At 41.1% G+C, this 25,675-nt stretch overlaps 1 protein-coding gene across 1 annotated transcript in view; it reads left to right on the forward strand.

Moving 5' to 3' along the window:
* Window positions 1-25,675, forward strand: part of PAPPA2 (pappalysin 2) — a 218,722-nt gene that overhangs the window by 166,705 nt on the left and 26,342 nt on the right. Inside the window, exons 18-21 of the mRNA XM_074322117.1 lie at window positions 2,281-2,449; window positions 3,812-3,947; window positions 5,629-5,738; window positions 14,853-14,924. Of these exons, the coding sequence (XP_074178218.1) occupies window positions 2,281-2,449; window positions 3,812-3,947; window positions 5,629-5,738; window positions 14,853-14,924 (487 nt within the window). The remainder of the gene's footprint in view (window positions 1-2,280; window positions 2,450-3,811; window positions 3,948-5,628; window positions 5,739-14,852; window positions 14,925-25,675) is intronic.

The following is a 25,675-nucleotide window of genomic DNA, read 5'->3' on the forward strand; positions in this document are numbered from 1 at the left end:
AAAAACACCTTCATTGAAAATACATTCGGGGAGGTATTTTAAAACGACATCTTCCATTAGGGAAAGGAGGCAGGTACTAAAGAGTACATGGTGTGTGATTTCACTTATAGAAAGTTCAAGAACAGGCAAAGCTTATCTAATCTGATGAAAGTCAGAATAGTGTGGGTTGCAGGGCGTGGGGAGGTTTAACTGGGAAGGAACACCCCGGGGAGTTTCTAGGGGGCTGCAAACTCTCTGTGTCTTGATCTGAGTGGCGATTACCCAGGCATGTTCACATGTGAGAATTCCTTGAGCTGTACACAAAGATTTGGGTACTGTTGTGTATGTAATTTATTACTCAATACACAATTTCAAAAATGAGTCTTCTATTTTTACCACACTGATAGATGTAGCATCAGGAGAAAGGGCATCTGGGAGGCTCAGTAAGGACAGGTGATACTAATATGAAAAGGAGACTGTAGAGCACAGAAGGGGCAGCTCATCCTGACACAGTGGAAGCCCATTGGCTGTAGCCGCAGGTCAACGTGGGTCCCAGTCCCGTCGGCAGCTTGTCCTGTGGATCGATCCTTAGGCCAGCTTTTCATCTCTCTCAGGCTCAGTGTCCTCCTCTGAAACGTGGATAGTATTGGCCTTCAACTGCTGTTTGGGAGATTCAATGAAATTATGTATGTCTTGCCAGACACCCAAAATACCGCTCAAAAATAGTGTTTCTTATGAACAGAGAGTAGATATATGTCCACATAAACTGTGATGGTGAAGAATTCCGGTCATAAAAATCAAATTTCTGTCCTAAAATATTCCTGGGACTAAAGGTGTGAAGAACGATTTAATAATCAACTAAACACTCCTTCACTTAGTTTTAAGTAGAGGTTGTTAAAATACGTTAAACTATTAAAATTTATTTAAATTATTTCGAATCAAACACAGTCTGTGCTGTAGGGTCTTGGGCAAAATACTTAACATCTCTGAGTATGTTTCTTTATAAAATGGGAATACCAACACCATTTCCTTAGGGGTATTCTGATGATTTAGTTTGTTAAAATATGTGTTGTGCTCTTCAGTGTGTCTAACACACTGTGAATTTTGGTTGAATGATTCAATTTGGCAAATAATTAATGCCTAATATAAGCCAGATGTTGTTTTAGTTCCTGTGAATTAAAAACACAAGAATAAGCCATAATCCTTGCCTTCAGGAAGCTTCCAACCTAGTGGGAAAGATAGACATGTGCACATTTATACTAATATAAAATTAGAATACTGGGGAAATAGACAGGAGGTATTGTACAATAGCAGTCAATTCAAAGTGTGTGGATAATGGGCATATTTAAATTTACAAAGGGCATCATGACCTTGGAAAATAGCAATTTGAGGCCACTATGTGGTTGAGTCAATGGCCAAAGGATTATTTCTGTTTTAGAATCACAAGCTTATCTGTACCCAGGAATGTTTTGGATCAGAAGTTGATGCATTGAAACAGCAAAATGGAAAGCACCTTCAAATTGGCAGTGAGTCAGAAGGGGAATGGAATAGACTTCGAAGTATCAACACCTAATTCTGTTGATTGCCATCTACCTCGAATGCAGTCTCTCTGGTGGGAAGCCATGTCCGTTCATGAGAAGGAAGGGCGAGTTTTTCAGGGCAACGTTGAGTCATGTCTCCTTTGAGAATGTGATGAAAGCTATGAATGCTTTCCAAGGAAAAAATGGACTTGTAAACAAACAAAATGACCATGGTAATCTCCAGCAAGTTATTATACAAGTTCAGTCTAAGAGCCTCTGTTTTAAAAGAAAATTCAGATTCACACTGCTGCATCTTCTCCTCTCTCTGGAGAACCAGCAATAACGGCAACTTCACCATTCCATCACCATATTAACATTGATGAGCCTCAGATCACTTCTGGGGAGTCCCTACATGTATGATAACCTTCTCTGTCTCCCATCCTCCCCATCACTTACGTGTGAGACTTCTCCAAGATGAAAGGCTTAAAGAAAACCCAACTCTACACAGTCTAGACTCTGTGCTGATACTTATCAATCTCTCGTGAGAGTAATATATCAAATATTACTATACCAGCTACGACTATCACTGCTATTAAGTGTACATTACTAGTTTTACTTCCATGACTTAGAAATTAGACTGGAGAGATAGGACATCTGGCTAGCAAGAACCAACCTCCCCTGCCTATTTGCTAATTCTTATCACATCTCACTAAGAATCCAATCTTCTTCCATGACCTCCTTGAGGGAGTCTGATGAGTTCTTATATTTTATGTCTTATCAGCAAGTTCCTGAAGATACAGTGCCTGGAGGATGGAACCTGGGAGCAAGGCCGCTGTGTTCCAGTGGAGTGCGAGCCCCCTTCCCCTGTCTTTGAAGGCATGTATGAATGCACCAATGGCTTTGAGCTCAACAGCCAGTGTGTGCTCAACTGTAACCGGGAAAGTGAAAGGGTAAGGATGCTTTGAACTTTGCTTCGCATCAGGCTGTGCTCTAATCTTGATGACCAATCCAAGAACGTTGAGTAGAAATGATCTAAGTGGATCCCAACAGGCAGAGCCTTACTAAGCTGGGATTCCGACAGGAGGGAATGATACTTTTTGATAGGGAATTCAGAAGATATCACGTTTTGGAATATTTTTTCAGAACTCTCTCTTGGATAAGAAGAAAAACCTGATAGTTGGGTATCTGGGTACGTTCCCGAAAGTGCTAGGATTCTGATTTGGCAAAGTGATTTCCTCCCATGAATAGCCACTGACCTAATAGCAGGAATGCTGGTATTATATTCTTCTGTAGAACCGAGCCCTGGGCAGACACATGAATTCTTCAGCAAAGGAAAAGCTGAAAGCTTGGTTTGACTATTATTCTCTCTAGGATTTTGGCTGACAAAGTCCGAAATGAAAACCACAGTCTTATCGTGGTTATGTGACTAAGATCAATTCTATTTTAGAATCTTTTCAAGTAACACACGCATACATGAGACAGGAAGTTAAGCAGACTTCCTGGGCAAAGATCAATGACCTTGACTTCTCTCCTGGCTCATGTCTTTATCTCAGTGTCCAGCACTCCAAGATAAGCACTGCAGGACAGATATGAAAAGAATATGCCATGAATGAGACAAACACATCTGTTTGCACTGATTATTTATGCACTCACGAAGTTGGCCATATGAATGGAGAGTTATCTATAATTCTAAAATCTCACTTGCTTGGGTTTTGTGAGTTACTGCTATTCTCTTGTTCTACGTTATTGGAGGTGTGAAGCCAAGAGTTATACAAACCAACAAACAGGTGGAGAAAGGCAATAGAACTTTGGTGAAACCAAAAGTAACCATGGTGTGTCCATCCAAACAGAAAGGTCCAACACAACTTCAGAAAAATTATGACTTGGTTTCACTGGATCAAACTCATCTTGAAAAAAGTCTGATATTTGTCACAAATAGCATTTGCGTGACAGTATGGATGAATCAATGCAAAACAGCACCATCTGGAAAAAAAAAATCCCAAAACATCTCAGAATGCACGGGTTACAGTTGATAGCTCATCCTCATGTTATAGCCAAAGGAAAACACATTGTGAATACATTTCATTAATGACAAAATTGCTCATAACTCCTTCACATCAAAAGAGCAAATAATTGTCATAACTTTTTAAATTTGTTTTGATCAGTAGCAGCATAGTGTATTATTTCGTTAGTGTCTTTTAATCTAAGTTCTAGAAGTGGGAGAATGTTACCATTTGATCAGACCATTTTCCCCGCCTCTGAATGAGGTTAACAAAACAAGAATGAAATGTTCTTTACCTTTAACATTCTAGCTCTCCATCCTATGCACTAAGGAGGGGCTGTGGTCTGAGGAATTCAAGTTGTGTGAGAAGCTGCAAGGGGAATGTCCACCACCCCCGTCAGAGCTGAACTTCGTGGAGTACAAGTGTGAACAAGGATATGGGATTGGTAAGTTCAGGAAGAGATGCTGAATTCTGCTCTCAAGGAATCTTCTCATTAGATCTGTCTGGATCTCAAGTCACTGTTCTCCCTGAGAACTGGATGGAAATACTCTTAGCTGCTTCAGTAAAAGTGAAATGTACGGCAAATTCTTGCTTTCTGCTCTTCCCAATGTGTGTAATGTTAGTACAGTGGCTGAACCATTTGCACAATGTCTGGCTGTGTTTCTCACTTCGCTGCAGGCTGAAAGCGGATTGGTTGGTGGCAGTTGTCCTTCCAAGAGGAAAAGTGGGAATGTGTAGTCATACACCACACAGGTGCTGGGTGCTTCTTTCATTCCCTCTGCAGTTGTGACTAGAGCAGAGAGCTCTTGGAAGAGACCATTTGAGATAGCATTTGCTTGTGTTGCTCGGCAGTGATTCTTTCTCTACAGAGGACCAGGTTCCAGAGCTTCTGGGCAATTTCTGGATCAAATAATTGCAATTAAAGGTCTCTGTGGCCAGAGTTGATTGCTAGTGATGCTGACTCATCTTTGCCCTGGCTGGACCAAAGCATCATAGTAAAGAGGTGCTGTTTGTGGAAAACCTTGTGAGATTAACCCTAAATTCTGAACTCTGCAAGAAAGAAGTGATTGTACAAGTCATTCTAACTTGTGTAATGCCATGGGTGTAATTTAATGGGAAAGCTCGTTAGTTTTAGAGATGGTTCTTTACTATCTTCAAGTTGCTCTTTGCTCGGAGATATCTTGTGGTCAGGCATGTGGTTAAGGTGCTTAGACTATGCCTCTTGAGTGGCGTTTCATGAGCAAATATGCTCATCTCCCCACCCTCTAATTTCTACATTAAAATGTCAGGCACTCACATATATTTAGTCCTTAAGGGGCTTGTAGCTCTTTGAGTTATTATACAAGTTAGCAAAAATCATCAAAATGGAGATAACGAGAGCTGAAAAGAAACTTGGAGATAATTAAAGCTACAGGTGAGGAATAGAGAACCCAGAGTGTGCCTCTGTGAATAGAATTTTAGAAGACACTTGGACTCCATATACAAAAGAGTGCAGCAAGATTTTCTTCAAGAGGCCAACACATAGCCAAAATCTCTTCTGATTTCCCATTATTTTCTTTTTTAATCATATAGTTTTCTTGGCTGTCAGCATAATGATCTTCACTGTAGCAATAGGCATTATAAATCTGCCTTCATAATTCCTGGGCCATTTTTTTCTCAGGTAGTAAAGTTCTTAGGTAATAGATCTGGGGTTATATGCTTCAGAAGATCCTATAAGCAGGAAGAATATTAAATGTACTTAAAAGGCATCAACCAGTCAGGATAGATTTTTGGCAAGCCAGAATCCAGGAGTGGGGTCTTGGAGGTCTGCTGGACCGAGACTTACTCTTTTAATTGCGGTATCATGCAGAGATTCATGGATTCCAAAAGAGTCCTGGACCAGACGGGGCGGGGGGGGGGGGGCGGCACTTGGGGAATAGGTGTTAACGTGGGCAAGTGGCTCCTTACGAATTCATGTAGAAACTATCAGGCACATGGTAGATGAATATCAGCCCTGCTGATAACCACGATAATCGTGACCTATAACATAGAAATTGCTCTTGAAAAATCAAAGCTATTGATTCCAGGATGAAAAAGACTGAGATCTGGGAAGTTCAAGTGTACGCTGTAAATTTCTGTTCCTGCAGGTGCAGTGTGCTCCCCATCGTGTGTAATGCCCCCCAGTGACCCCGTGATTCTGCCAGAGAACATCACTGCTGACACTCTGGAGCACTGGATGGAGCCCGTCAAAGTCCAGGTGAGGAAAGGGACATTTTTTTATGTGCCACGGGCGTCAGCCTGCTGAGCAGTTCTCCACTGACAGCTGACGCCCTGGAATAATTTCACAGCCTTTCAAAGCATCCGTAAGTCAAACAACCACATGGAATCGTTCCTAGAAAGAAGGATTTTACAAAGAAGGACAAAGAGAGTGGGAGAAAAAATGATGGTCCACATACAAAGCAAATCTTAAAAGACAATCTAGAAAGAAGACTCAGAGACATAAAGCATAATAGTACAGGTACAGGAGTCTATAGCGTTTTGTGCGTCTTTCTATTCCTAGAGCCTTTTCCGGTGCCACACACTTTGTAGGTATCGGATAAGCCCTGGTTGAATGAGCAAAGAAATTGTTGTAGCACTATTTTCGACTTGAAAAGTCAATGCATATTTTTTTCCCCAAACTGGGTCCATTTCAGCAGCTTTGTGTTGCTGTGTGTAGTCACACCCTCATCAATTTCAAGCTGCGCATTCCAGAGAGAAAACGCAGGCAGAATACTTTTTTCTCCTTAAGCCAAACATCAAACTATCTGGGAAAATCGTTTATCCAAGTTATGATTGTGAGCACAATAACAATTGCAGAAACCCTGTAGACCTTGGAATAAAAAATAAAAAAAATGTGTTAAAAAAATGCCGAGATGTTACTCCTGGTCGCTGTCATTCATCAGCTGCGTAACCGTAGGCCGTTTAACCTTCCTCTGTGCCTCCCGGTCCTCGTGTAAAGGAGGCATCATATGTATCTCATCAGGTTAACATGAGTATCCGATGAGAACCTGCAGAGAAACCCTTTTAACTTGGCGCTGAATGCATACTACCCTTTCTTGATCAGTTGCCATTCTTACTGAAGACGGGTTGCTTCCCTCACCTCTGCCTGCTCTTCTCCTCTGTAATGACACTGCCTTGCTCTTTGTGACTTGGGGGATTGGCTAAACTATGTGGCACCTGGGCAGTTTGCAATATCCTTAGGAGCTCTATTAGTTAAGTGGCATTCCTGAGACTTGTGTCAGATTTCTGTGTGGAAACAAAGTGAAATCATTCAGTTCGCTGCTTCCAACAGTGTAGGGGAAATGAGGTAACTCACAAAATGAGCCGCATCTTCACTTTATAAAAGTACTTTGTCCCCCTGTCCCCCCCAAAAGAAAATAAATCCCAAAGGTCAGAATTTCCAAAGTTAAAAACATAATTAAGAACATTTTCATTTGTTCCTGTAGCCCCAAATCAAGTATTTTTTATGCCAAAAGGAAACCAAGGGTTAACCCAATAGTTACCACTAGTTATCATAGAATGGCTAAATAAGCCTGGATTCTCTCAACTCTTTCCTAGATATTCTGAAATTAAGGAGTATTGTTTACAAACAGTGCCTACATAGGATGCTTCATTTGTAGGAAATTGAAACTTCATTGTAAGAGAAAACCAAAAAGAAGTCAATGGAAGTAATAGAATGATGATGAGGTTATGGATCTTGTGCTCCTGGGTCCTTAGAGAGGCAATTAGGTACCAACGGTACATGATCTCATGACGTCTGCCATTTGGGGGCACTCAGTGGCTCTTGAGGGCTGGGGAATCCAACCTTGTCCTCATAAATAAGAAGAAATGCCTCGTAAACCCAAGCAGTTTTAGTAAATGAAACTCTTCATGGAGTAAAATCCTTATTGCTAACAAATTGATTTATTTGGGGGGTTAACATATATTGTACTCAAGCTTAGATTCCGGTGTCCTTAAGAATCACTTAGGCAGTTTGTAAAAGGAACAGACGTGGGTTCCACCCTTCACAGAGGCCAGTGATGTGTGCCTTCGAGCACGTCTTGAACAAGCACCACTGTTATGCTTTGAGAAACATGGCTACAGCAAAATAAAATCCTGGCAACACGAAAATTTTAAGTACCCTCTAAGCACACCTATTTGGAGCATGGCTCATTGGGTTAGTAAATGGCGAACAACTATTTCATGCAAACCTCTGCTAACTCCATGCTTCACATACCTTTGTGTCTGGCAAGACTACAGAGCAAATGGATTCAAGTGCACGTTTGCTCTAATCTGCTTCCAATGACCTTACTCTTTGTAGTAAAAGCGACACATTACATTTGGAGAACACTTTGTTTTCAAACTTGTGCATATGATATATATTTGTATATATTTATAATTTGATTTAAATCTTATCACAAACCAAGAAAGTAGGAAAGGAAGACTTTATTATCCTTATTTCACTTAAACATTAGACATTGTTGGATGATCTTTCGAAGGTTGCAAGATGACAGGAAATGATCTGGCTCCAAGCTCAGTGTGATTTCCCAGGAATCACCGTTTGCTGTAGTTTTGGTTTGTGTGTTTGCTTGTTTGCTTCCCCCATCCCCACCCGTGTATGTTTAGGTCACTTCTCTCAACCATGAGAATTCCCTCATTCCCACAATTCCCTTCCTGCCCCATGAAGTCTAACAAAAACAATTTAGAGAACTATGTCCCTACAATACTGCTTTTCCTTGTTGTGAAAGGGTTTGTTTTTAATGAACAATCGAGTATACTTTTTAAATGCCTCCAAAGTTTATTTGCGTTTCTCGGGGGGTTCTGCTGGTTTTTATTCATGCAAATGATACCTGACTCCTAGAATAATATACTTGTCATTAAAGGAAGAATTTCTGAGAACTTAGGTAGCCTGGGGTTTTGATGAAAAACAGCTCAAAGTAGTAACTTGCATAAAAAGAAGAGTGAGGTCGTCCTGGGTTCAAATACTACCTTTGGAGCCTCTGTCTACTTATTATTAATAGCAAGGATGAGGATAATAGTATCTGTCTTGCAGAGTTGTTACAAAAATTCAAAATAAGACTTGTGAAATGTCTTGTGCAGTTTCTAGCACATAGTTCTGGATTAAATAACAATACCATTTCAATTCACTTTAGTACAAATCTTGCTTTGGGAGATTTCCTTGATTTCTGAAAAGGTATCTTCAAAAAGAAAAGAAGACATTGTTCTATACTTTGTGCGCGCATGTGTACGTGTGCGTGTGCGTGTGTGTGTGTGTGTGTGTGTGTGTGTGTAGATAGAAATGTGTAGATCATTTGTTCATCTTTTTTCTGTCCCTTTTACACATGAGGCTGGATGAAAATTCATGGCCATTCAGTGTTTCCTATTGTGACACCTCTGACTAAAGAAGCACTTTCTAACCGCTTTGGTTGTGAGACAGAAGAGAGTAAGGATGAAATTATATTATTATTTTTAAATGTTTCAAGTGTGTGGTGGCTTTGGGAGACAAGAGGTAGGGGGTCCAAATTCTGGGCCTTTGTTGTTGTCATGGTGTCTGCCTCCCTCACCTACTATACACAGAGATCTAGACCTTTCTATGGTGATGGCATCAGCAGAGAAATATCCTGACAGAAAGAGAGGATGGTAAACAAAAGGGTTTCTTGACAGCTCAATAAATGCCATCCAGGTGACGGAGCAGTAGAATCCGGTGGTTGGGACCAGCAGGAGATAGCCAAGCACCAGTTCAGTACCAAGGCTCAGACCCAGACACGGGGGGCCTCTGCCCGACCACCCTCCAGACCTCTTGGCGGTACCCGGAGGCCTGATGCCGAGTGCCCCTGAGCTGAGGGTGTGGAGAGCGCCTCAGGCTTTTGCTGGGAGCACTTTGTACTTTTCTCATCTCTGCTTGTTCTCTTCTTCATTGATTTCTTCCCTTCTTATCTTTCATTCTAACACTGTAAGATTCTTGTCGGTAGGAAGGATGCCTCACTTTCATCCCCCGATCTCCTCAATGCATGACTCTCTTCATCCCTTGCTCCGAACGAGGCTGCCGGATGAAACCAAAGATCCTGGAGAAGAAACTGGCTCCCGCCTGCACAGAGCCATTTCTCAGGGATTTTTCCAAAAAGCCTATGCAAGGTTGAATTTTTATGATCAATCACTATGTTGACAGGGTGTTTTGTTATTATCTTGTGACTTTCCTATTTAAAATAGGAAAATAATGTTTTGGCTTACATTGTCAAGAAGTGGTCCTTTGGGAACCTGATTTCATGGATTCTTTTCTATGCATAATGTGGCAATTGTTTATGTGTAAATGAGTTTTCTAAATTGCACTTGAAAGTGTTTCTGTCTGAAGTACAAAAGCATCCATCATGACATCTGATTTTCCCTAGTAGTTTGCTTCATAAACTTATTTTTCACAGACAATGCTTTTCTTTTTTTAGTATATTATAATCATGAGGTCCAAATTAATGAGATTTTCCTGTGGCTGCACATGTTAGGTTTGCGAAGGTTCTCTGCATGAAATCCCTCTCTCAGCTCCGCAGTCCTTCAACAGAATTGCTCAGTCAAGGCAAATCTTGTAATTTCTTACTTTGTTTTCCAAAATTGGTCCCCAAAGGATTAATAATTATTGAGATAAACACAACATGTTTTAAGAGGAAGAGAGAAGCAGGAAGAAAAAGAAGATAGTACCCTCCAGGAGCCCTAATTTCCAACTGAATTATCTCACCATCCCTGTCTCCTCATGTCCTAATCCTTGCCCTTGTCTGTCCTCCCACCCCAAAGTGTCCTCTTGAAGGATGCAGTCATGTGTAACAGCTCCAGTGCCACTTGCCCCTCACCAGTGGGAAAAGAAATCACTCATGAGAAGATCTTGTTTTTTATCAGCTTTAAGAGAGTGGACTTGCTCACTCTCGGTGTGGATGTATCTCCAGGCATCTAGCCATCGTTACTAGAGACAAGTAGATAGGAGGGTGTTGGAGGACAAGGGAAGAAGAGGAACTGGAAGCAGATGGCAGGGCAGTGTACTAGGGTCCCGATAAACACACAGGACAACGCTGTATTTCATTTAGGTTGCATACATCCATAGAAATAAGGAAATTGTCACAAACGTGGGCAGCAGCAGAGCTCTGTGGTCTGACGTGATGAGCAGCCCATCCTGCCAAAAAACTATTGGAATGAAAAAGCAATTGAGCAATTTTTTTTTGATAGAACTTAAAATTGGCTAAGCATCAGTCCTGTGACCTTTAATTAGGAAACAACCTTTATACAGCCGTGGGACCGTCCTAATAACTGTTAAGTGATTCTCTCTCTGTCCTCCCTTCCTCCCTTTTTGCTGTTCTTCCTTCCTTTTTTAAATTGCTTTTTTTTTTTTTTTAAAATGCCTCAACCAATTTTAATGGCTCAAATCTTTAAGTTGATTTTCTCACGAGCCGCTTTCCTGTTTGAAAGTTCAAAGCAAATCTTTGGCACCTAGCTGGGCACAATCAATCCGTCTGAGAAGTGGCTTGTCAGTAGTATCACAGCAATTGTTGTAACCATACACAAAGTGTATAGAAATAATGTTTTAAAAATTCAAAGTAGTCATTACCCAGCAGGGAGGAAGGAAGGAGAGTGCTAATGGAGGGACACGGATAGGGGACATTAATTAAATCTCTAGTGCCTTGTCATACGGTGGAAGCAGATACAGCAAAATGTTAAGATTTGATAAGATTGGGCAGAGGATATAAAGTTCTTTCAATTATTCTGTACAGCTTTTCAAATGTAACATACATAATTTGTCAAAAATAACAAAATCCCATTGGGCTGGTAAAAGATAAACTGAGGAATATTAAAATTTTAAGAGATTATTTGAGCAAACATCAATTCAAAGGGGGCAGTGCCAAACCGGAAGTGGTTAGGAGCGCTCCACCAACAGGAGCTCAGGGAGAGAGAAAAGGCAGACGCAAAGTAAGGAGATTATTGATTGGCTATTGTTTAAGACCTCCTTGGCTGTTTGTGATTGGTTGTCCTTTTCCATTCCATGACCTTGAGGAATTTACAGGCTTAGATTTTTGTTTGCTTATGGCACCTGCCATGGCCTCACACTAGGTCTAATGGCCTCCTTGTTTAATTAATTTAACATACCTCCCCAGGAATGTCTGTGCTTCCTTCTCACTACTTTTCTTCCTGTTTCACTTCCCTCTTTCACCTCACCACCACCAATGTGCCCATAAAATTCAGGTCCTGAAAAACATTTAAAACGTTCCTCCAATTTTGATCAATAAATAGTTCAATTAATGGCATATGCATATCTTAACTTACGGGATGAGTGACTTTCATAGGCCAGAAGGTAAAGGAGAATCCTAGAGATACAGCATCATACGTAGTGGTTAACAATTACTTGTAAAATAGCATCTCTCCCTAAGTCACTAAGATAAGAAGTGTAAATGGGAGGTAGTTCCTATCCTCAAGGATTTTGCAATTTAGGAAAGCATATGACACAGATACCAGAAACATTTGCAATGTTTATGGAGGTTAAAGAAGGCTACCGGTCTGGTAGTTTCAAGTCTGGATTATAAAACATCACAAAATCGTCGAGATGGGTATTGTCAACTCCACTGTTGTGAATTTATTCTATGGATATAATTGCACATGTGTGAAATGGTTTATACATAAGTTTTGTCTGTTAGAACAAAAGACTATAAATAACCTAAATATCCATCTTTCTGGGTCTAGTTAAGTAAATCAGGGTACATCCATGCAATGGAATACTATGTAATCAATAGAATACAACAGCCCAGATACCATATTGTGAACAGAACCCCAAGAAACGCTGTGAAGTGAAATAAAGTAAGACAAGAAAACAACAATAAACCAAAGTACAAAATAAAATTCTATAATTTGTGTGAAGAAATAAAAGATTTTATGTATGTACGTATGTATATGCATAGAATATCTCTGTAATGATACAAAAAAGAACTGAAAATAAGAGGAAGAAAACCGGGTAGTGGAAACTGTGCACCCTTTTATATCTTTTATATTTTATTCTGTGAGCATATATTACATGATCATGAAATAAAATTTCATAAAAATACTAAGATGTCAAAACGAAATTGGAAATAATAGGAGAAAAGAGAATAGGAGAAAAAGAATTTAAAATCAAGTCAAACCTTTTTTTGTCTTCTTTTTTGGTGATGTATTTATAGAATTTCTAAAGTCTTAAAAAAAAAATCTCCTGTATTTATAAAAGGGGTGGGTGGATAGAATGTTTGGAGGGTATAAGAGAAGCTGACACACAGTTCAGAGTGTTCTGGAGAGTTCTGGCCATGGTCATCATGTGAGGTGCCAAGGCCGAGTATCCTTTTATTGGAGGAATTCGACATTTTTCCACATCCTCCCCAGCAGACTGAGTACTTGGAGGGCAGAGACTAAATTGCTGGATCTTTATTTAGATCCTTCTTGCTCGCTGGGGGAACCTGGCTCACAGTGAGTGAGGTATATATACAGAGGATGCCAAAACAATGTATACACATTTTAAGAAAGAAAAACTGTGTTACAATCGTAATACTCAATATATACCCATAACAAAAGATGAATACAAGTCACGTTTGACTTCTGCAATTACAAGAGGTGCTCAAAGTGGTGACCATCAGCGTCCAGACACTTCTGATTGCGGCAAACTGCTTACTGCTTGAGCAACGTAAACCAAAGTGTCCACTTGTATACATTTTGTTGGCACCTCCGCTACATTTGGTCTGAATTGAATGCCTGGCTGATTGAGGTGGGGACTGGGGTGCTTAGTGGATGCAGTGCTAAGAGAAGGCATAAAGTTGCCATGTATTTACATTTCAAGGGCACAAGTTATTGCATTTTTCCATTACCATTATCTGGTGATATACCAGCTTTAAAACATAAACAAGAATTATTTCTAGATAGCAGTGTCATTGTTTACATGCAAATAGCCTGCTTAAGTGGCTTTAAATGCAGGAGAATAGCCCACTTTTTCAATAGACTGAACACTCCTGTTGTGTTTGCGTTATATATTTGTGATCCCAGATAGATTTAATAATCCTTTTTTTTTTTTTTTTTACTGCAGTGGTAACTTAAGCCAAGTCACCTTCTACATTTTTACAAGATGGAATTTTGAATATCAAAATGTGTTAGGATTTATAGTATTTATTTCCCTCTCAGGGGAGCTGTGAAAGAGAAGTTTTTGTTTCTAACAGTATAACTCCAGGAAAATATTGCAGTTTCCCATTTTCATATCTCATTACGAGGCATATATTCACATACCTACATATTAATATTTATATATGCAAATGTCTCCAATCTGATTATTGCAGTCTTTGCATTATAGAGTACGGGAGATGCTATCTTGTGTAAAGCTCATATCTCAGCATGTATTATTTTTCTAACCATTGTACTGAATTCCTATTGTACTGAATTAAAATGTGACTATGAAAGTCTGCAAACGGGTGGGTTGGTAGCAGGCTATGGAGAGAATCTCCTTTTCACTTTGAAACCTCCTCTGGGACCTTCTCTTTTCCTGAAGTGCATCTTTTGAAATTTTAAAATGCAAAAATTAAAAGGAAAAAGCTCAGTGAAAATGAGTTATTACTTAACAAAAACTGGATAACTGACTTGTTTAAATGCGCATATGGAAATGGCCATTGGGAATGAGACAGTCTCCTGTGTTCTAATATGAACATGTTTTCGCTCTCACCACCTTAATGTTGGTGCCATTTTCGGTCCTGGTGGTTTCACATTAACCCAATCTGTCCAGTGCATAGACCCTCTTTTATTTCCTACAAGGAAGAGAAAAATGGTGCTCACAACAGTTGCAGGGAGGGCAACGCAGCCTCCAGTCCTTGCTTAGGCGTTCGTATCTTATGATCTAGCATTCCTGAGATACTTTTTCAGTTCAAGACTCTTCTTGTGAGGTTCTATTCCTCAGCCTTTAAAAACTCACAGTACTTCCTGGTCAACACAGCCATCTCACAGTTTCTTGTCATGTTATTTAAAATGTCAAAACAAATGGAACCAATATTGTGCTTAAAATCACATGAAACACATTATAATATCGAGGATGCTTTTTTTTTTTTTTTTTTTTTTTTTAACCACACATACACCATCGCTCTGGAAATTTTGATCCCTTGGGGAAGGAGAATGAAAAGGATGAAAAATCCCCTCCACTGAGAGTTTCTGTCTTGGCACTAATAATAGGATTTACTCCACCGGAAAGATCAGACATCCTTGGCCCTCTTCGTGGCAATGCAGCCAGGATCTGGCTCCTCAGGGAATGGGGTTAGACGGGTGGAGTAAGCTCAGGATTGGCCCTTTCTCTTACTGACCAGGCATCTTTGGTTTTGTTCAGAGCATCGTGTGCACTGGACGGCGTCAGTGGCACCCAGACCCCTTCCTGATCCACTGCATCCAGTCGTGTGAGGTAAGCCACCCCTTCTTCCCACACGTCTCTGGTCTGCTTAACTCACAGGGACTTGAGTCTTCCTAATTCAAGATACTCCCCTTTCTTCACTCTTATGCCTATTGTTTAATTTCTTAAATTTGGCTCCATCAGCCCACAATTACAGGTATTAGGATTTTTTATTTTGGCTTTTTTTTTAGCAAAATTCCAGGGTTTCATTTTAAATGACATAATGCAAAATCAGTTGAAAGCAAATCAGAATGATTTGTGGTTTGGGGATCCCTCACTGGGCCTTGCTTGAGCTTAGTTCAATGAAGGTTTCGCAGACCCCTGACCCACCGACAGGTTGATTTGGCCAACAACAGTGTCTTAAAACCAATTTTGTTTTGGTTGCCAACACTTAAAAATTGGGATTTTTTCCCCCTAACATTGATATGTGTATATAAAGAACATTTCACACACGCACTCCAAATGTAAATAAATATAAAACACTTTATGAAATGATTTTTTCTCTTGAAAAACAAGACGACCTGGCAACCATGGCAACAGCTAGCTGGAGCTGGGTAGCAGCTACAATCCCAGAAGGGCGGCTGCTCTTCCGGTGAATGTGGTCATCACCTCTCCCTGTGGCTTCCCACCCAGTGAGCTGCCCTCATGTACGTCCGCGACCCGGGTCATGTAGGCATCTGTCTTCGGCCTGTGAGGGAGATCTGTAATCCACTGTTGAGTAACCCAACGTAGACCTTTTCTACCTCTAGGAATCCCTGCCTACTTCCTCCCAGGTGGACTTCCTGCGAGGGAGGAGTCAGGGGGCTATGAATTCCTTAGCTAGAGTAACAGGATTATTATTGCCAGGAAGGGTCATGAATGGGACAGAGCCACGATGATGGAGGATAACCAAGGATCACACACGCACCATTTAAGCCTTCTCACCTTGGGAATAACCAGTGACAGATACAAAGACTCTAGTCTCAGTCACAACAGGTTTTGTTGTCCACTTCTCTCACTGGAAGTCATTAAGCCACTTGGGGTCGCTCTGGCTGCTGCTTGTGTGCTAGAGAGAGCCCTCTAGCTGCCATTCATTTCTAACGCCTCCCCCCTAACCCACACCCCCCTACACACCAGCCCCCATGCATGTTAGTCCCTCCATTCTTCTGCATCTCTGTTTCTCTTGCTCTAATACTAGGAAACTGAGATCTACATGATGCAAAGAAGGGGAAAGTGTGAGACCTGAGACAAAGGGAAAACTGGGTAGGGAAAGGAGAACAAGAAAATAGCACTCTGGGAATGTATCAGGAAACATGCTAGCATGGAGTGTGCTTTGTTACGGGGTGGGCCAACAAAATAGCTCGTCTTCTGCCATCATTAGAAAAACAGATGACCCTGGGGAGAGGAGGAGGGGGAGTGACTCATCCCCTGGGCAGGGGGTAAGAAGAGGGAAGAGGAGGCCAGGGAAGGAGGGAGATAAACAGAGAAAGGACTAGGGGACTGGGAAGAGATCAGAAGGATCCTGAGAATTCCTTTCTGCTGCTTCAGTGTGTGATGGAAAGAGGGAGGGTAGATGACAGGGCTTGGAGCTGGCTTCCGGGTTTCCCGGAAGGTTAAACACAGACCTATCCCTGTTTCTCTTCCCTGCCTCGCTGCACCCCAGCACACTCTCTGGACCCCTATTCCAGAGCTTCCTAGGCTTCTGTCCCTTTGTCGATGTGACCAGGAACAAAACTCCATTCCTTCGTGTGGCTCCCCTGCCAAACTGTTACCATGCACCCCTGAGCTTTGACCACCTGACTGCTGTTGGTACCCTTCAGGGGTTCTCAAAGCATGGCCTCTGGACCAGCACGATTAGCATCACGGGGGAACCTGTTAGAAATGCACATCCTCAGGCCCCACCTCAGACCCACTGAGTCACAGACTCTGGGTGTGGGACCAGCATTCTGGGTTTTCACAAAACCTCTGAGTGATTCTGAAGACCGCTAGAATTTGAGAACCACCCCCTGAGTCACTATGGGAGCAGATAAGGTTGTGGATCCCTAATTTGAAGCTGTCTTTGTCCAGGAGTAATTCTCGCCAACATTGTTTACATTCTGATTTTTCTACAATATTCCCTGGGATTCTCTGGGTAGGACAAGGTTTGAAAGAACACGATTCTGCTTCTGGTCTCCCAGGACAGTCTAGGAGGAGAAAAAAGGCACTTAGAGGAATGGGAGAAAGAGGCCCAGCAAAAAGAGAGGAAAGGGAAGGAAAGGGAAATGGACGGGAGAAGGAAAAGCAACTCAGGAAATAGGTAGTAAATGCGTAGAGGAAGGCGGAGATGAGAAAGAAAGGGTGAGAGAGGCTGAACCTGGCATGTTCTGGGGGCAACTTGGCCAACACTAATTCTTTACTGGAAAAAGTTTGCTAAATATATTCAGGGGAACTGAAGAGTGTCCAAGACACACGGAGGGAGGACAGACCCAGAGGCGAGATAAACCCAAGAGGGCTGGGTGGAGGAGAGGACATTTCAAAAAGGGGTAGCACAGAAATCCAAGCTCAAATTATACACTTTGTTCCCCAGTATCTAAAAAGGTTTTCTCTTGTTTGCTTTCCAATACTGAATATAATTCTAAGGTGTGCCCTTTAGACCTTGAGCCTTATAAGAGTAGATTCCCTCCTTTATTTCTGTCAATGAGCCCAAGGCAATGACCTCACTACCTCAGCCCGGCTCTCCGCCATGTCACTTCTGTGCCTTTGTTTGTGTCATATCCCTCTGCCACAGAGATTCTGCTGTCAGTTCTCCACTGTTCTGTGTCTTGCAGATTCCTTAAATGACAGCGCTAGGGTTTTCTCTAAAAAATCTGTGTGAAGTAATGCCATCTTCTCATTGTCACTTATGTCCCCATTGTCTCAGCAAAAACATGTGTGCACTACATATGTAGAATCCAAACTTGTTCATACGTTAAACCCTATTTTTCTAGTTGTTTCTCGTGTTTGGCTTTCTTCATCTGAACACTCCTTGTGCTTTCTGTTTCTTGTGTGCATTGCACATGGGCAAGGTGGGCAACTTGGTTGGTGGAAAGGTCTTGGAGTCGAACAAATGGGGATTCAAGTCCTGGGTCAGCTGAGCGGTGTGAGCCTTTGTGTCTTAATCTGTATTGGGAAGTGGGGGCAACAGAACTATTTTAAGGAGTTGTGATGTGGAATTCATGTGCTGATGTACAAAAAGCCTTTAAGTGTCATGCATGTGTGGTCCACAATAGATTCGTATAAAGTATCTCCTTAGGAACTATTCGTCACTTTGTGAATGCTTATTGAATAAGGATAGCAGAGGGCAGGGCTGCTGGTGTGGCCTTATCATGATCACGGCAAACTCCGAGGATGGGAAAAAAGAAAGGGAATCAGGCCATTCCCATGGAGACCCACTAAGAGCTGTAATTCACAGATCACTTGGAGACAGCTGCCGTATCCAGTCACCAGGTCATTCAGTCACCGGATTATTTTATGAGTAGCTCTACTGATTCCTACTGTTGGTGTCCTTACTTTGGGCTTCACCATTTCTCACCTGGGCCATTTCATTGGTTTCATAATTCTCTACACGTCCAGACTTGTGCCCATTACAATTATAGACCAGCGTACAAGTAGTCTATGGTAACTGTGTAGAAAACAAATATTTATTCTGCCAAATGCTTGTCCAATAAAGTGTTTTCCTAGTGTTTCATACTCTTTTCCTAGTATGGGGAGAGAAAGAGAGAGGGAGAAAGGGAGGGAGGAAGAAAGACAAAGAGATTTCTTGAGACTTCCTGGACAGGACAAAAGTCTCCTTTTGCGGGGTAATAATTAAAGGGAGTGTTCACTCCATCCATGAACCCTATGATGGTATCAGATCGTGTAAGTGTTATCTTCTCTCTGTCTTTTTTCTTCTTTCCTGGCTTTCTTTTTCAGAAGGTCACATTTATGAATTCTGCCCAAGTCCACAGTCCCAGGTTCCACTTAAACTAAGAACAGCTTGTCCTTTGGAGAATGCAACTGAGAATGAAAACCAAACTCACAGCCTTCTTTTGGCTAGAAATGATTAAGTAATTCCCTTCCTGCGGGAAGATAAAAATCGAGTGCCCATTGACCTATAGTTTGGCTCCGCGTTTTCTATGAGCGTGTATTTCTTGCAAGTCCATCCTCTTCTTCCCAGCAGCCTCCATTTCGGATTACAGTTTCTGATTCTCTCTTCAACCTTTTGTTGGTTCTTGTAAAGTTGTGCCCTTTCTCAAAAAAAAAAAAGAGCTGCAGACGAGGACAGAGTCAGAATGATGTCAGATGAACTAGGGTCAAATGTTGATTCTACACTTGTTAGCTGTATGTAGTATCTGTCTGGCTTTGTTTCTGAATTCCTGAGAGAACCAAGTGAAATACCTGAGGTTAAGGTATTATGTAAATTGCCAAATACTACAGCATATGAGTAGTGATATTGCCTAAGGAACAATATACATAACTGTGTGGCATCAGGGTCTTATTGAAACAACATACTAAGAATCAAGAAACAGTCCACTTACACCCAGTTTATATCTTTATGACTATTTATTGCTTACTGCTGGTAGCTGTGGTTAATTAATGTTATTGAGGCCTCCAATAAAACTTGGAAAGCCTTTTACAATTTGGGGGAAATTCCAAAGTCTCTCTGAGCATTAGCTGTCATTCCTCCTATAAATTATTATATACACTATTGTAAATGTGTGTCATCTCACTTGTCACATTATTTCAAGACTGAGAGGTCCATCCTTCCGACAGTCTGCAAGCTCCTGAATGGTAGGACATATGTCTTGTTCACTTTGGTGTCCCTTTGAGGAACTGAGGCCTAATTCTTCAGTGACACCTGCTTCAAGCCCCATAAAGGTAGGGACAGAGAATTGAAGGTGGAACTTTGACTTTGAGAGTCTTAAATTGGTAAAGATTGGATTCGTCTTCTGGAAAGCAGCGTGAAAACTAAAGGTAGAATGTAAGGTAGGAAAGAAATGGAAGACGTAGAGAATAAAATCCCTGTTGGGTGTAGAATCAGAGGGCCGTGCTAAGGACATGTGAGGAAGGCATGAGTCGCAAAAGGAAAGCTGTCTGGGGTCTGGAGGCAGACGTGAACCTCTCACTTCCACCCCTTACTCCATATTTCCTTGGGCGAGTCAATTAACCTCTCTGAATTTAAGTTTCCTCAGATTTAAAATTATCTAATAATGAAATATATCTTTTAAACTTGTTGTCAGATACCAGGTTCAGAAAACTATGAAGCCACAGCCACGGGGTTGGGGTTTGGGGCCTTGGTCAAGTGTGGGTCATGCTCATTTTTCAGGGGTAACAGCAAACCTGCTCTCATTTCTGGGGAGTTTTGCCTTCTCCATAGATTTTGACTTTGATTATACCTGTGTGTCTTTCTCTGAAAGGGCCACTGTTCAGATCTGGGGCCTTTTTGGTTAGCCTTGATTTCTTACTGTCTGGATGGGTTGCATTTGGGAAACCTAACTTGGCATCAGTCTAAGACCAGTTCTGCTTTTGGTTTTACTACTTCGAAGCCTACTGGCAATAGTTGTTGTCAAGAGAAAATTCAGACTAAGATTGGACAGATATGAGAGTCAGAGCCTGACAAAAGTTTTGCAAGTACCTATTGTGTGAATGTTCGAGAAGCACTGGTTGAGTGTCTGATAAACATTAACGGAATTTTCATTTCTCAGTAATGCGGAGTGACTTCTGTTGTTCGAAGCAAAAGGAATGCTTGTTTTTTTCTCCATTATTTTGCCTCAACAAGCAATGCATACATATGTGCACACACATTGAGAGACTGGAAACCAAGATGACCTGGAGGAGGGTTTGCTAAGAGATTGCTTACTAAGACTCTTTGGAGCCCCGAGTCAATCATTTGGATGTTTTTGAAGGGATGAGGGGCTTACAGAAGACTGGAAGAAAAGCCAGAGTATATACCATTTCAAAAGAAAAGGGCCTGATCAATAAAGGCTATCTGCCTGCAAGTTTGGTTTTTCTGCTAGAGAGCTCTAGGGCAAATTTCTGCAAGTCCAAGTCCTATATTTATAAAGAACATGCGTTCCTTTACCAGCATCATGTTCATTGACAGAAGGATTGGCCAAAGATATGAAGGAGAAATCGCTTCTTAGATTTAGCGGATGTGTCATTCTACCGTGTTTCCTCGAAAATAAGACCTAGCCGGACCATCAGCTCCAATGCGTCTTTTGAAGCAAAAATTAATATAAGACTTGGTCTTATTTTAATATATACAATATAATATATATTATATATAATATGATTATAATATAATTATATAATTATATGAGATAATTGTATAATATAATGTAATTAATGTAATGTAATACCGGATCTTACATTAATTTTCACTCCAAAAGACGTATTAGAGCCAATGGTTGGCGAGGTCTTATTTCCGGGGCAACACGGTAGTCCCAATGGATATGCTCCTAATTTAAGAAGGCAAATGAGGAACTCTACCATGTGGCGATCAGCACTGGGGTTTGTGCTGACCTAGGAGACCCATCCACTGGGAGATCTTGTCCTGGCCACACCTGTCTTTACTCGTTTCACACTAGCAATAGGCTCGGCTGGTAGGCTATTGTTTTTGTTTGTTTGTTTGTTTGTTTGTTAAGTGTGCTAAAGAATTACATGGGGTACTTGTTTTTAAAATGTAGAGTCTTAGATTCTGTCCCTCCCTCCCATCTCTTCCATATCAAGTCTGGTGTAACATCCAAGAATTCACTTTTTTAACAGATATCCCAAGTGCTCCTCACCTGCACTTGGAGAAACACTGGGCAGAGATGAACTAATAACTCACAGATGATTATAAACACAGCTCGCATCTTGGGGGGAAAAGGATTCACCTTCCAATAGTTCCTCAATAAATAAAGAAACCAACCTGAAGTAGAATAAAGTTCCGAAAGGTCAAGAATAGAGATAAAACATCTGGTGGTCAGTGGTAAAACTGAAATTCTTATAAGCCAGAAAAAATTGGTTAGTTTTAAAATTATAGTTAATTTTTAAAAAAATTATGGGTTATCAGTAAACAGCAACATGACTGTTCTTAAAACAAGCTACAGTTAAGTTTAAGTGGGACCAACAGAAAATGGAAGTATTTCATTGACTTTGCATTTTTGTCACAACTGAGCTGATCCTATTTTCTCATTAGGTCTCGCTTTCATAGCCATTAGAAAATACAGAACATTTGAAGGTAACAAAAATAATAGCAAAAGCTTGATAGTAATACGTTTGGGGGAAAAAAATCAAAAGAACTGGAATTTTTTAAGCCTAAGAAAAGGATAAAGATTAAATAGTAAAATTTTCTTGTATTAAATATTTTACTTGGAAAATAGTCAACAGTCACCATCCTTCAATAAGAACAAAACACAAAATATTGGGCTTAAAAAAGTCAATGGACTGTTTAAAGGAAATCTGTGTGAGAATATCCTGAAAGCATTAGACTGTATACAGAGTTTTAAAGGGAAGTGTTGAAGGCATATTAGTCTTTGGAGCATTTTAAAGGAATATGTATTGTCCTCTCTCGGACATGGTTGGACATTTTCTGCTGTCTTAGACACAGAAGATCGTTTGGTATTCTCTTTCCCTGTAAATCCAGGGTGCCATGGATTTAAATGTAAATATATTATGCTTTCTTAAAGCAACCAGTAGATATTTTTATGTATCATTACCATTAGAGTTCCGGCCTTATAAGGGGGGAATTTGCATAGGAGGGAATTGTGAGTGGAAAGACCAGGTGAGGAGGCCTTGGGGACAGATTGAACTTAGTAAGAGGGACTGTGTTTACTTAAACATAGGCGGGCGGTTGTATTGTCTTTAAGCATTTAGTAGTTGATACCAACAACGCCTCCATCACTAATTCATTCCATGTGCTACCGCCATTCCTTGGATTCTTTCTTCTGTGTTGTTTTGGACCTCTCCCTCTTATTATTTCTATTCCAGATGGTAGCCCTGTTAGCTACGTCTGGGACACGTGCTTCTCGATCACTCATGGGCATGGCCTGGGTTTACTGCTGGAACTCTTTGGGAGGCAGGGGCCAATCTGTAATTCATGAGGTGGAAATTATGGCATGAAAATCAAGTTTTTATTTTCTTTGTTTTTCTTGCCTAGAGTTTGAACCGAGAAAAGGTGGAGAGGAACTGTTGTCAGTCTAAAAAGTCTCCTTGTAGGAGATGTGTTTTGTTCTGAGGGGCAGAATGCCTGCATGCAGACCTGAAGGGCATAGATCAGAGGTGAGGCGTGGGAGGAAGTGATACCTGAGCAATGGTGGCAGTTATGGGCCTGTGCATGATGTGCGGTCCTTGAGGAGGGCTTTGACCCTTGTTAGGGCTTTGTCCCTTGTGTTTTGTGACAAGATGTGAGATAGATGATAGACAGACAGACAGACAGACGGACGGACAGATAGATAGGTAGAGATAGAGAGAGACAGACAGAGAGAGAGACAGAGAGAGATAAAAGAGAAGGGAAGGGAAGAAAGGGAAGGAAGGTAGGGAGGAAGGAAGGCAGGAAGGAAGGAGGAAAGATGGATGGACGTAGGTGGCTAGATGAAGTGTTATAGCTCTTCATATCTGACAATGTGACGCTCCATCGCAGGGTGACAAAACCTATCAGCACAACCACAAAGTTGAGGGGTCTTTATTCTAAAAGGTGAAATGAAAACATATGCACATCTGGGGGAGTCCAGTGCAGAAGCCCCCCCATCCCCTGTGGCAGCTGAACCAGGCTTAGGCCCTCCTGCAGGAAAGCAAGAATGGGCATCTTCTCCAGGGTGAAACACTTCCAGACCTGGGTGAGTCCGGCCCGTGGTGATCTCTGAGACTCCATTACTATGCTTTAGTAAGCTTCTTTCCTCACCAGATAGTCACAAATGAATTCTAGTAAATGCCCAAGACTTGAACTTGTACATGTGACCACATAAAATTGCTAGTTATCTTTGAAAAAACACTCTCACCTAAGTGTGTCTTTATAAATTCCTTATTAAAAGGAGAAAAATGAATCTTTTTTATGGTATCTATAGACAGAAAATCCAATGTTATGTGCCAACCCTTGGGTACTATGTGATTGTGAAGTTAACTTCTCTTGTTTCTTTTTACTTATACTTTGTCATTTAAACAATAGCCAACAATTAAACTCCTAGGTGAGAGCAGTGAAACTCGGGCCCATGGAGAACCAGATGGCCTAGGACAACTGTGGCCCCGGACCAGTGGCAGCAGCATCACCTAGGAACTTGTTAGAAATGCAGATTCCCAGACCCCACCCAGGCCCTCTTCAGAGCCAGAAACACTGGGCATGGGGTCTGACAGCCAGTTGTACGCAGCCCTCCGGGTGGTTCCAATACACGCTCAGGTTTGAGACTTGCTGGCCTTGAGTTTGAGGAAAATAGCCCAATAGTGACAGTGGTGAGGGATTTGAAGAATATACCAATACTAGATCCCTTCTCTGGTTCCAAATCTCTCTCGTTTCTCTTCCCCTCAGCTTCAGACTGAAACCTGTTCAGCCCTTCTTTTCTAGTTTTTGTCTGTAAGGTTTATCTCCATTACTATGCTTTAGTAAGCTTCTTTCATCACCAGATAGTCACAAATGAATTCTAGTAAATGCCCAAGACTTGAACTTGTACATGTAACCACATGAAATTGCTAGTTATCTTTGAAAAAACACTCTCACCTAAGTGTGTCTTTATAAATTCCTTATTAAAAGGAGAAAAATGAATCTTTTTTATGGTGTCTATAGACAGAAAATCCAATGTTATGTGCCAACCCTTGGGTACTATGTGATTGTGAAGTTAACTTCTCTTGTTTCTTTTTATTTATACTTTGTCATTTAAACAATAGCCAACAATTAAACTTCTCTTTGCCATATTTTAGCTGTTTGGAATTCAGGTATAACACTCATTCCTTCCCTGCTTCTCAAAGAACAGGTCATAAGGGCTATTTTTCTTTCACAGACTCACCAAGTTTCCTAGTGTCTGTAGGCAAGAAAGGGGTTATAAAAAGGGGGTTAATTACTGTGGAAAGAATAATGGCCTGGCAGCCAGTCATGGGGACAGCGACTCCACTTCTGGTCGGGATAGTGTAGATCCTTACAAATCTAAATCTAAATATGTTGGATGTGTTAAAATCCAGATAAAAATTGAAAATTAGCTTAAGTTGGAGCTGTCTTCCAGGCTCACTGGCTGCCATGTTCCAATCCCCTGGAGATTTGTTTGTGAATTTTGCTGCCATTTAGGGTCTGTCCAGAGTCCCATTCGGTGCAGGGCTCTCCTGAAGATCATCCAGCTGGAATCTCTGAAAATCAGACTCCAAGTGTTAATTAGGGCTAGGTTTTCATTTTGAAAGCAAAAACCATTGTTTTCTTTTCCCCTGCTTTTTTTTTTTTTTTTTTTAAGTGAAACATTAAAAGCACAATCATGCAAATTGTAAAACCTCATCTAGATAAACAACATTCATGAGAATGTATGCTTGTCTAAAACTCCCGTGGACCCACCCTGTGACATCCTGGTGGGCTTTCCAAGAGGCTGTGTTTTGCTTCATTTGTCTTCTGGGCCTCTTGGGTGGGCCACTTTCTAACTCTGTTAATTCTCTTTAAGACATGGGCTGTCCCTTACTCTCCTCTTACCCGTTTTCTGATTTGCTCTGTGCTTTTCCTTAGTTTCTGTTGTTTTGATTTTTTTTTTTTTTTTTAGCCCAGGCTTGCAGACAATTTAAATATCACTTGCCTACAAAGTTGCCATCACAGCAACGCTACCTTCTTTTGTTCC

The sequence above is a fragment of the Rhinolophus sinicus genome, linkage group LG17, assembly GCF_036562045.2.
Source record: "Rhinolophus sinicus isolate RSC01 linkage group LG17, ASM3656204v1, whole genome shotgun sequence".
In the NCBI taxonomy this organism is placed as follows: Eukaryota; Metazoa; Chordata; class Mammalia; order Chiroptera; family Rhinolophidae; genus Rhinolophus; species Rhinolophus sinicus.